Here is a 12907-nt window from a genome sequence, read left to right as displayed (position 1 = left end):
TTCCGCCCGTAGAACCTCCCATCGCTTTCCTGTTCCGGAGCCGGAGCACTGCGGGCAGGGCTGGCCCGGGCAGCGGCGGCGGTGGCGGCGGCGGGGCCAGGTGGGCTCGGCGTGCCCGGCTACCCTCGGCGGGGCGGGCGGGGGCTCCCCGGGGCCACTCCGCGCTGCTCTGGTGCCGCGGGTCTCGGCGGTCGCCGGGATGGGGAGGCGCGCAGGTTCTCAGGGGAGCGGGCGCGGCGACTCCGCGGTGCTGGCGGGGGTCGGGGTGGCGGGCAGGAGCTCTTGGTGCGGGCAGCAGGGCCTGGCCGGGTGTCGGCTCAGCACCAGGCGGTCTCCGTGCTGCCACCCCTCCGGGGGCAGTCGGGAGGCCGGGTGTCACAGAGTCACGGGATGGGTCAGGTTTGAAGGGATCACGGTGGGTCATCTGGTCCAAGCTCCCTGCTCAAGCAGGGTCGTCCTAGAGCACATGGCACAGGATTGCGTCTAGATGGTTCTTGAAAATCTCCGGTGGGGGAGGTTCCACAAGCTCTCCTGGGCAATCCGTTCCAGTGCTCGGTCACTGCACAGTAAAGAAGTTCTTCCTCGTGTTCAGGTGGAACTTCCTGTGCATCAGTTTCTGCCCATTGCTTCTTGTCCTGTTGCTTGGCACCACCGAGAAGAGCCTGGCTCCATCCTCTTGACACTCCCATTTTACATACGTAGAGACATTGATGAGGTCCCCTCTCACTCGTCTACTCAAGATATGTCTGTGCCCTGTTGCTGTCAGAGGTGTGTCGTCTGGGAGAAGCGAGTTTGTTCGGTCTTTTTTAGGGACCCAATGTTGCTTTAATGTGCAACGGCCCCCACCAGTGCAATACATTCCTCTTCTAGGTGACAGGAAAAGGGGAGTTTGTGCTTTTTGGTGTTTTTGTACTTACCTAACTTTAAATAAAAATTGGATGTGACTAGAGTTTGCAGCAGAGGGATCTTTAAAATAGTTTCTTGTATTTTTTGAATTTCTTTTTCCAGCTGTGATTCTGTGCATTCTGAAGGAGTGGTAGAATTAAGGTGGTAGAACCAGAGCAGTTCTCTGGTGTTGAGGAGATCTTAGAGCCTATTTAAGAGAACTGATAAAGAAAACCCGTTATTTGAATGCTATGACATATTAAAAAGAAACACACTTAAAGACAAGGCACTGTGGTACAGTGACCTTCACTTAGCCTGTTTAAATAAAATATGTATGTAAATGTTAGCAAAGTCTGAAACAGTTTACTGTTACAAGCGTGAGCTGTGTAAGAGCATGACAAGAGAACTAAAGCAAAATTGATTCAGTATGTAATGCAATAGAATTATTAATTATACAAGGTTGCACTATTGCTGTATGAAATAATGGAAGTTGACTTTCTTTTTTCTCCCTGGTTTTTTTTTGAGAGCCTTTACAAAGTTGGAGGGTGCTGAGCAGGTACAGGCTGACTGAGAGGAACAAGTGACTTTATACCATTGTGGCTGCTACTTCCTAGAAATGTGGGTTTCTCACTTTGGCATTTGATTGTTCTGGAGAGGGAATGAATATCACTGCCACCAATTCCAGAGACTTCCAATAAGCCCTGCATGTGTAAGGAGAGTCTTAGGGTCCTCTTGATTCCTCCTCTTTGATGTCAGTACTTTTCCTCTCTGTTTCTTTTCCTTTCTCCCTACAGTTCACCAGAAGGTGTCTGCTTTCTCTCAGCAAGAGCTACATCTTTTGCTGCAGTGGCACCGAAGTGCAGCTGAGAGTAGTGCTCTGAGCAGTCCAGGTTGGCCATGTTGCTCTATAGCAGGTGGGAGAATGTTCTGTGCATGTACTTCACCATCAAGAAAGCCTCATTAAAAGGGAGGCTCTGCTTTGTGTTTCTGGTGATCTTTCCAGTTGTCTGTGTCTTCCCTTTCTTTCTCTCACTTCCCTTTATGGAAAACAGGATTTCAGTTCTGTGGGTGCTTAGCTAATTTTTTTCCCTCTCCCTCTATTCCAGCCATAAAGTGTTTTTGTCCCCCTTTTTTCAGTTTTTGAAACTTAACATTGTAATTAAAGAATCAATTTTAACTGATGAAGCACAGTGGTTTTCATTTATAAACATTAATACAATGCCTTAAATACATGCGTAGCTTTGAGCAACACTTAAGCCTACTTGAAGCAATTGCTGAAAGGTAACAAGGCCAAGAAGGCAGCTGAGGGATTTCTTGGGAACCATTTATTTCAATGAAAATGAAGGAATTGCACAGTCTACACAAAATTGTTTTCCGTAACCTATAAGATTCACATTCAACAAAAATATACCTACCTCACTCAAGGGTCTGTTGAATTCAGTCCTTTAGTAAATTGGGGACTCAGTTGTGAATGTAAATTACTACTATCTCATTTAAAATTTACATGATTTGTTGGACCAGGTAACTTGCAATGGAGTGTTAGTCATGTCATTCTACCCAAAGTTTAGAATTGTGTTCTACAAAGAACTCCTTTTTATGCAGCTTTGGATTACAACTGGAATTATTAATAATGAGTGGTTTCTTCGGTGTGGGGTATCTGAGGTTTTTATGTCAGAGTTTCTAAGTGCTAGTAGAGGTGCTTGAATCCTTGACCAGTCATCATATCAATAGTTTTTTGAAATTAACATTGCTCTAAGTCAGAAAGCATGGTCCAGCTTTGGTAGAAAGACTCTAGAGTGCATTCATGGATTAGAGGCTTAAAGGAATCAAAGGAACATAAATGACCTGTACTAGAGGTCTGAGGAGCACAAAGCTCCCAGTGAAAGTTGGTAGACATTGTTTACTACTTCTGTTAAAGGAAACTGCAAAAACTATAGTTTCAGCATTTTAGGATTAGTTCCTGCAAATGCAGTAAGGACATCTTACAAAAATTGTGTGACACTGGACTTTTACTTTCCTTATTAAAGGTGAGCCATGTCTTTCCATTCTGGACGAGGATGTCCCCGTGGTCAGGGAGGACCAGGAGCAAGAACTTCAACGCAGACCTACCGCCCTCAGAACCTACGGCAGCTTCACCCACAGCAGCCCTCCATACAGTACCAGTATGACCAGCAAACTGCCCCTCCAACAACCTATTCAAACCCTCCAGCCACTGGTTACATGCCTCCCAGGCCAGACTTTGTGCCCTATCCTCCTCCAGTGCCCCCTTCCACACAAAATCCCATCAACCAGTGTCCCATGAGGCCACCATTTCCGAACCATCAGATGAGGCAGAGCTTCCCAGTGCCTCCATGTTTCCCTCCCGCTCCGCCACCAGTGCCAAATCCTAGCAACACTCCTGTGCCAGGAACTCCTGCTGGACAAAGCACCTTTCCTTACATGATGCCTCCTCCCACAGTACCACACCCTCCTCCCCCACCAGTCATGCCACAGCAGGTCAACTACCAGCCTGTGTACTCCACGGGATACTCCCAGCAGTCGTTCCCACCACCTAGCTTCAACAGCTATCAGCACAACTCTGCCTCCTTCCAGAGCAGCACTACCAACAGCAGTGGTGGCAGCAGCCATTTTCGGCACACGGGTCAGTACCAGGGAGAGAAGCCTCAAAGTGATCGGCGGTCTCCAGACAGGAGCAAGCACTATGATGAGCACCGACATCGCGAACACGGTCACATCCACGGGGACAGGCATCGGTCTGCTAACCATGGGGATCGTCGGGATCGAGGCCGGAGTCCGGATAGGAGGAGGCAGGAGAGCAGTCGGCACCGGACGGATTATGACAGAGGAAGGATATCGCCTCATCACAGAAGTTACGAGCGAAACAGGTAACTTGAGGTATTTTCTGCCTGCAGGGGGAGAGATGTCATTGTTGCCTCATAGTATTTGTTTGCATCAATGTTCTTCCCCCACCCTTGTTTTTCCCTCTAGCTCAGGAGGTAGCCAGTACTCAGGTCTGATGGAAAGACCTGCCTGTGTGATTATGTTCAGGGTGAAGACCTCAGCAAGCCAGCCTGTGATCTCAAGAGAGGACTGAAGTGAACATTACCATGAACCTGTTAAAGGAAGTGAGACAGTTGTAGGCTGTGTCGACATCATTCAGATGATGAGTGTGCACTGCTTATTGTGGGATTTATCATGAAGTTTCTGTCTCACAATAGATCCACAGCTGGGTGGACTAACAAGTTGTCAGCTGTTAGCAGAGTATGAAAACTGCCTGTGTGATCTTTCCTGCCTAATGTATACAATAATTTCATAGAATCATTTAGCTTGGAAAACATCCTTAGGGTCTTCAAGTCCAACCCTTTACTAATGCTGCCAACTCCACCACTTAACTGTGTTGCTAAGTGCCACATCTACATCTCTTTTAAATGCCTTCAGGGCTGGTGATACCACCACTTCCCTGGGAAGCCTGTTCCAGTGCTCAACAACCTTTTCAGTGGAGAAATTTTTCCTAATATCCAAATGAAATCTCCCCTGCTGCAACTTGAGGTTGTTTCCTTTCATTGTCACTTGTTACTTGGGAGAAGAGACTGACCCCCACCTTACTGCAACTTACTGTCAGGTAGTTGTAGAGAGCAGTAGGATCCTCCCTGAGCCTCCTTTTCTTCAGGCTAAACAACCCCACCTCTGTCAGCCACTCATCATATGACTTGTGCTCCACACCCTTCACCAGCTCTGTTGCCCTGCTCTGAACATGCTGCAGCTCCTCAATGTCTTTCTTGTAGTGAGAGACCCAAACTGGACACAGGACTCAAGATATGGCATCACCAGTGCCAAGTACAGGGGGATAGTCACTGCCCCATTCCTAATGGCCACACTGTAATACAAACCAGGATGCCATTGGCCTTCTTGGCCACCTGGGCACACTGCTGGCTCATGTTCAGCTGGCTGTGACCAACATCCTCATCTCCTGTTCCACTGGGCAGCTTTCCAACCACTCTTCCTCAAGCCTTGAGTTAATTTAAAGCTCTTTTGCCCCAAAAGTATGTTTGTGTTATCAAATACTTTATGCATATGTGCAAGCTGAGTCTTGTAGATGAGAGTCATAGTTTTGGCATCATGCAAATTGTCTGTATCTGTCCATTTTTTTGTGTATGCTTGAGTTGACTGTAAAGAAGAGAGGGCTTGCCTCAAACACTTGCATGACTGCTGTGCTTACAAAGCTATTGTGCATGGGATGGGATTTTTTGTCCGTTTCTTGAGGCTTTCGGAATGATTAAAGATGCAGTATCTTACCCTTTTCCATTCATAACCGGAGAAGAGGAAGATGGTAACAAGTCCTGTGGTGAATTCATAGAAGTTGCTTCTGCATGGTATGAATTAACTGTCATATTGAGATAGATGGCTTTATGACAAAGGCAGAGGAGATGGATAGGTGACCGTCCTTTGCAAATTTCTTGGACGTCAGCGTCAAGAATATCTGCATTTTTAGCAGTCAGCATGTGGATATCATTTTGCGTAATGTGATCTCAGGCTGCTTCTGTGCACATTTCAGGTATGGAACATATGAAATTCCAGATTTCTCATTTAACTTATTTTTCGTACTTTCTAAGGGAGCGGGAGAGAGAGAGGCATAGGCACCGTGACAGCAGAAGATCACCATCACCAGACAGATCCTACAAAAAAGATTACAAGAGAGCAGGAAGGTAAGGGAGGTTGTGTATGGTCTCTTGAGTATTTGAGGCTCTGTGCATCCACTCATGCGGTTTTGTGTATGCATACGTACCTGGTTTTAAACTCAGAAACTGAGTGTCTTAAATTTATAACCATCTACTTATACATGCAAATGTCAGCTATCTCAAGACCTTGTAGAGTTAGAAACAGGATTTATCTCTGGAGAGAGACTTTCACTGCTGTGTCCTAAAGACTTCCTCTTGTATCTATTTCCAGTCTGTAAAGTACCATAATTATTTAAAATCATTCTATCTTTAGATTATCTTTTAGGGGTTTTTCTTGGTGCTCCTTCTGAATGCTGGATAGCTGAAATCAGTGCAACATTATTGGTTTTATAGGTAGAGGATATGAAAAAAATAGTAGGTGTTTTTCCTAATTCATGTTTTGAAAGCATTACTCTTGCAATACATAAGGACTGTCACAAATTGTGTTGTTCACAGGGATGTCAGAGTGTTAGAGTAGCAGAAGTGTGGCTTCTGTATAATCCTTCTAATAAAACCCCAAGTCTTTTGTCATGCAAATATTTTGTGGGCTATGTATTAAAAGTTCTTACTGTAAGTTTTAGTTGTGAGTGATGTGACTTTTAGTTTTTACTGATAAGTTTCTAACTTTGGAACAAAATTAAAATAAATTCACCTAGAACACTAGTAAGTATTTTAATCTAAGATAGCATATATATTTTCATATATATTATTATTATTATTATTTATTATTATGTATTATATATTGTTATTATTACATATTATTCTTGAGTAAGATTTAAAATAAAAAAACACTTTGAATTTTAAGTAATTTTTATAGTACATCAGAACTACAAAGTGCTCTTCTATCCTTTATAGTGCAAGTTAAAAGCAGGAAAGGCAACTAGATTTTGCTGCAACTTGTATGGTAGAATGACCTACTGATCTGAAGCAAACTGCTTTTCATTATAAAATTGTCACTGTTAAAATGATAAAGGGAATTGCTTTTGCTTGCTTTCTCCCATTAAGCCGATCTCCAAGCAGAGAGAGAAAGAGACCGCGATGGGAGGAGGATAGAGAAAGGTGGTCTGAGAACCAGAGCTCCAGCAAAGAGAAAAGTTATACTACTGTCAAAGACAAAGAATCAGAGGAGAATGCATCTGAAAAAAATGAAGAGGAAGACGAGGAGTTACTTAAACCAGTCTGGGTTCGCTGCACCCATTCTGAAAGCTATTATTCCAATGACCCCATGGATCAAGTGGTATGTTTGTGAGAACTTTAAAATTACTGTACACAGTCCGTTATTGATTATTTGATTACTTGATTAATATGAACCCTTCATCAGGATCATGTTTTATGTAATTTAATTCTTCTCTTCCCCCAATCATCTCAGTCTTTTAACCGTGTTAGCGGCTTTATATTTTGGTGCTATTCTCTATTTTCATCAGTTTCTTCTGTCTGTTAGCATTCAGATTAGTGGTACATGGAACAGGGCTACTTTTTTTTTGTCTCCAGGAGGGATTTTTTTTTCCCCATTGTGCCTGTGTTTGAGCAAAGATACCTCAAGCACCATGTATTCCCACAATCTTGGAGAAATATTATACTAGCAAAGGAGGTAATTTCCCTGCTAGTTCACCTAGTGAAGCAATGTAATAGTATGCTAAAACCTTAATAGATATTTCCATGTTTCATTGAACTGCATAGATCTGTCTTCCCCCCCCCTTGCTTTTCTTCAGAAATGCTGCTACGTGTTGTGTTCACGTGCTATTTCAACACTGTATTGTTTTGTTTTGTTGTTGCTCTGATTTTTTTTATTGACAGGGGGACTCTACTGTGGTAGGAACAAGCAAGCTCCGAGATCTGTATGAAAAATTTGATGAGGAGTTAGGAAAGCGACAGGCAAAGGCCAAAGCAGCCAGGCCACCATGGGAGCCACCAAAGACCAAGCTGGATGAAGATTTAGGTAGGCTGAAATGATGACAAAGCTCGGAGAAACGGAGTAATCTCTAGTTAACCTGTTTTGGTAGTTGTGTGTATTTAATAATGTTGGTAGGTTAATCTGTGTTTTTAAAATCCCTCCTTTGTGTTGCGTATCCATGGGAGTTTTATTCTAGCTTTTGACTAAAGCAGAGCTAGATTCTTTACCCAGAAAGCTTAGGGGAAAATGGAGAGTATCCAGCACTACTGTATGCTGGTTTCTTCCATGGCATAAAAGCACTCTGAGCATGATCAGATAGTCCAAAGAATGGTACATGAGAGGCTTTGAGGAACTCCTGGTCTTATATTTCTAAAAACTAAGAAAGAGTAGTGGTGATAAACCCATAGATGTGCTTTTTATGTCACCGAATCTTTCCTCTGGATTGTACTTTTGTTGTGCAACTCTCCTTACTGTTATCAGACTTACACATCTGTTTACATAACATACTTTATCTGCATTGTCATGTGCCACCCAAATGGATCATCTTGCAGTGAAATACATCTGCTAGCAGCATCATTTATTGGGGAAATAGTGGTTGAATTAGCGGGGCATAGATTTTTATATCAGTTCGTCTACTCAGAAGTCAGTGAAAGCTATTTTTCTTATTTAGTTTTGTGAGAACTGTTAGCTCTTCCTTTCATACTTCCAGCATTTCATAGTGTGTTTTTAGTCAGTTGCTTTAGTTCAGGAAATCCGTAGACACAGTAATTTAGGTACTCTGTTGGATTTTCTTCTTAACTGATGCTTTGTGTTTGCCAGATGAGCTGCTTCAGACTCTCATATCTCAGCTTAGTAACTCTTTAGAATTTTTTATATGTAATTTTTAAAGTTGAAATACCGACATAATGGCATAGTTAAGTACATGCTGATGGTGTAAAAGGATACAGTCAAGATGAGAAAAAATACACACTGATGAAATAAAATGTGAATTCGCTTTTGTAAAGAAAACCATTTTTTAAACTTTTTTTTGAACAGAAAATTTGCATTTATTTGAATTCATTCAAGAATCACAAGAAAAGTTAACTGTAGGGGGTTTTAGGAGGTGTTTTTTCATGTGGATGAATCAAGGACAAAACTGCTAACTTCAACATACCTGCATAAAGCCCTCACTTTCTCAGATCTCTGCAGGAAGAAAGCCTGCTGCTCCAGGCTAAAATGATTGGTTGATTGGGCCAAGAGCAATTTCTTTGTGTTTCTTTTTCCAGTATTTTTGGAGGACCTGAAAGCTCTGTGTCTTCACTGGTCCCCTGGGATGACTCAGTGTCTGTGCCAGCTTCTCCTACAGCCGTGCTTCTGTACTGTCTAGTAGTTTGTCTTATTTTGTACTTCAGTAAATGCTGTCTCTGTTCTGCCTCGTGTTAGCAGTAATTGTGTATTGCAGTGAGATAGCAACGCACTCCAGGAACACTTTTAGATCATGAAAGGCTGATTACGGAAGAAGTTCTTTACTATGAGGGTGGTGAGGCACTGGAACAGGCTGCCCACAGAATTTGTGAATGCCCCATCCCTGACAGTGTTCAAGGCTGGCTTGAGTGGGACATTGAGCAAACTGATCTAGTGGGAGCTGTCCCTGCCCATGGCAGAGGGTTTGGAACTAGATGATCTTTAAGGTCCCTTCCAACTCAAATCATTCTATGACTCTGTGATTTCAGTGTGTGAAATCCAGAAGTTCTGCGTTGGTCTTTCAGAACTCCAGCTTAGTCTCACAGGTCCTGTGCTCATTTTGCACCTGAAATTAGACTTAAACAATAACGAGTTGTATATCAGAGAACTTTTAACATTGAAGTCTTTGTGAATATTTGTAGTGATACATGCAAGCACACATTTAGAGAAAACTCAATTTCAGCTGAGTGTATCTGACCATACATTCCAAGGACATATTTTAATAACACTTTGTTCCAAATTATGAACTGTGTAAAAATGCATCTTAAAAAAAAAAGAAGGGAAATATTTTACTAGTGGTATTCTCTCATTTTTTCTCTCTCCTTTTTCTTTTAACTAAGGAGAGTCTTGTATTCAGTAAGTATGGGTATTTTAAACCATAGTTTCACAGTATTTCAAAGCACTAACTGTAATAATATATTTTTTCTTAAGTCGAAACTTAGAAATGGAAGAAATGTTGTGTTTTATTGCAAGAATAATAAACCTTTCTTGCATCCTAGTATATACGTTGGCTATGAAAGCATTTATTCAAATTATTTAAATTATTTAAATTCCAGGTTTTCTTCTTGCCTGTGGTTTCTAATATGTGTTAATGGATTTATTAGAAAGAATTGATTTTGACAAATGAGTCTGACAGTACATATTCTGTAATAATTCTATCCATATGTGTTGTTTCAAAAACACTTAAACAGACAATATCCTGCTACAGACAGGACCGTTTTTAGGTAAAATGAAACTAGACATAAGCATTTTGCTCATAGCAAGAAGAATTAACTTCTAAACAAGAGGTTCTGCTTAGCTTGTGCTAGTGACCTTATGTGTGTTTGTTTCTCTTTTTTCTTTCTCTTTTTTCTTTTTTTTTTTTTTGTATGTGCTTTTTTTAACTTTACAGTAATACTTGTGTTGGTTATAGCTCTAAAATCTTTAACATCAAGTAATTGAAATTGGTTTTCTGTGACTGATCAGCGGTGCTCCTGGGCAGCCAAACAGCATTCTCTCATGTGTGCAAACAGGTGCTCTTCTTATAGGTATTTAATATCTATAGCATTTTTTGTCATTTTTAATTAAAAATGGAGTTGCTGTCCATCTTTTTCTTAGTGCGAGTGTCATGCACAACTTTAACTTTGAGTATGCCATGTTTAGATATGTCATGTTAGAGAGTGCATTGCTACAGAGAAGAGAGCGTGTGTAAGTGTTTTTCAGCTGTCTTTGTTTCTACTGTGTGAACCAGAGAGCTCCAGTGAGTCCGAGTGTGACTCTGAAGATGACAGCAGCTGCTCTAGCAGTTCGGATTCAGATGTTATTGACGTCATTGCAGAAATTAAGCGTAAAAAAGCACACCCTGATCGTCTCCATGAAGAACTGTGGTACAACGATCCAGGGCAGGTACGGTGAGAGGAAAAAGCGCTGTGTGTCCAAAAGTCATTCTCCCCATAGACCGAAAATTCTGTCTTGTTGTCAAACATGCCAGGTGGCATCTATTTCAAAATGCTTTCTTTACCCCCTTTTCCCTTTTCTCTCTCATCTTCAAAGCACTTCACTTTTGATTTCAAGAGTATGGTTCCAGCTAATTAATCATGGGGATTATTCAGTTGGAATCATGTCTGGCAGTGTTAATAAAGCCTGAATTGCTAACAGTGTGCTAATGTTGTCCTCTTAGCCCTGAGATAAAGGTATACAAATGAATTCTGTGATGGAGAAAAGGGAACATGTTTATGTCCTTTACAAATTCACCTTGAAGCTCTCAGCTTGTAATGATAAATAATGTTTTAAATATGCAGTTAATGGTTCTAATTTCTTGTGTAGCAGTTCTTTTGTAATTGCATGGAGACTGTAGTTCTCATTAAATGTAATTGCTGAGCTCATGAAGTGTTGTTTTGAACATTGCACAGAAGACTAGCTTTTGTTTGCAAATTCACCATCTTCATCTTTCTTAGATAAATATTTTACAGTCTATTCTCTCCTTGTCAAGAGGCATCTCAGTAAATTTATTTTTCTGGCACTTTGTATGATGCATGAGTTTAGTATGCAACAAATCATAATGTGAAGAGATACTGCAATGCATATTGCCACTGTGGTAATTCAAAGGTCTGTTGAATATTCTATTATAGATTCATATTTATACTTCTAGTTAAAAAAAATTGATTGAGCATAGCTAGCTATTTTTATTTGTGTGGAAAACAAAAGTAGTGAACTGTTTAGATACTTAACTATAAAAATGGTGTAGCTCTTAGGCACACTTCAAAGTAATGTTCTAAGCAGAATATTAGCTAAAAAAAAAAAGTGAAATAACAGTAGAATGAATAGATTCAGGAATGTTTAGTATATGAGTTTCCTGCTCAAAAACTCTCTCCCAAAAACTTTCTTGAGATTACCTCTTCATCTTTCTTGAAAGGGCTGAAATTGGATCATGGTGAGCTTGTCAGTGCTGTATTACTTCTGAGTAGGTTTTATTTGAAAACATTTGAAATTTGCATAGGTATTTATCTAGTATGCCAAAATGCTTTCTAGCTACAACAAAATAAAACAGGAATGCACTGACTTGTACAAGTACTCTGTCTGGCACGGAACTAGATATGTAGGATGCATCTTGCCAACCCTTCAATCTGAGAAGTTTGTTTGTCATTTTGGATAATCTCCAGCAATGCTGACAGTTGCCAGAAAATAAATTGTTAAATCCAATGTCACCACAGTGGCCTTTTCCTTGCAAGCGTTATCTGCTTGTTTTTGCTGTCCTGTTGGTCAGAGAAAGTTAGAAGACATTGCCTGTGTAAATTTGTGATCTTTCACCATCATTTTATCATCACTTCATGATTGCTCTTCTGTGCTTTTTTCCATGAACAGTGTCATGAGGGACAAAGTATATATGTATCCGACTTGCTTCTCAAGTCCTGGGCCTTACAAGTACTTCATATATCTCTCAACTTTGGTCTGTGCATTTAATATAACAGAGGCAATATTAATGCTGAACAATTCTAAGAAATAAGGATGAGATTTTTGAAAATAAGTGATGATTATTTAAATAGCCTCTGTAGGCCCTTAGTTTTGGAGGACTGATGAGCAATTAACTGTTGACTGCATTTTTAACTCTCTTCTCTTTTGTGGCTGTCTAAGCCAATGAGGAAGTACGCTTTTACCTGTAAGCATGCTTCACTTTCTTTGAGCCTGTACTTTCCTCAAGGGTCTCAGAGTGCAGGGAAAAAAAGTGTGAACAACCAGCTCTCATGTCACTGCATTGTTAAGACTGTGTGACTTAAGTTGTCGAAGTAAAGTGCCCTGCTTCTTACATTCCTTTGTACATACCAGTCTTAAGAAGCTAAATTGAGGTCAACATTCAGAGAATTAACATCAGAACGTAAAACTTCTGTCCCTATCCTAACTGCCTAAAACTAACATTAGCAGCAGTTTGGTGGTTCTTGCTTCCTGTGATGTCTTCTCGTTATATCTATTGTGTGTTGATGTTGTTTAGCCCCACCATGGGTGATGTTTGTGTTTTCAGACTGCTTGTAAAAGTATGAAAAGTTCTGCTGGTTTTGTATTGCATTGCAAGGTTATCGGCTTTTTTTTTCTTAAATTGAAAAAAGTTCAAGTTCTTAGATTCAAACTTGGATTAAAACCTGGGTTGGGAACTTAATTTGTTTCTCTGGTTTGGTTCTGGGCATCTTTCGTTGTATTTCTGCAGCGAGCA

General features: G+C 41.0%; 1 protein-coding gene across 2 annotated transcripts in view; it reads left to right on the top strand.

Moving 5' to 3' along the window:
* Nucleotides 1-23: 23 nt before the first annotated feature.
* Nucleotides 24-12907, top strand: part of DROSHA (drosha ribonuclease III) — a 70518-nt gene continuing 57634 nt past the window's right edge. Inside the window, exons 1-7 of one of the 2 annotated variants that reach the window (XM_027657431.1) lie at nt 24-100; nt 1680-1799; nt 2913-3770; nt 5499-5591; nt 6609-6840; nt 7401-7542; nt 10451-10605. In XM_027657431.1, coding sequence (XP_027513232.1) covers nt 2920-3770; nt 5499-5591; nt 6609-6840; nt 7401-7542; nt 10451-10605 — 1473 coding nt within the window. In that variant the 5' untranslated portion in view covers nt 24-100; nt 1680-1799; nt 2913-2919. The remainder of the gene's footprint in view (nt 101-1679; nt 1800-2912; nt 3771-5498; nt 5592-6608; nt 6841-7400; nt 7543-10450; nt 10606-12907) is intronic. The other variant, XM_027657432.1, reaches the window with a different exon arrangement.

The sequence above is a fragment of the Corapipo altera genome, unplaced genomic scaffold, assembly GCF_003945725.1.
Source record: "Corapipo altera isolate COAL_440 unplaced genomic scaffold, ASM394572v1 66, whole genome shotgun sequence".
In the NCBI taxonomy this organism is placed as follows: domain Eukaryota; kingdom Metazoa; phylum Chordata; class Aves; order Passeriformes; family Pipridae; genus Corapipo; species Corapipo altera.
Note: the sequence above shows the minus strand (reverse complement) of the source record. Positions and strands in the feature narration are given on the sequence as shown.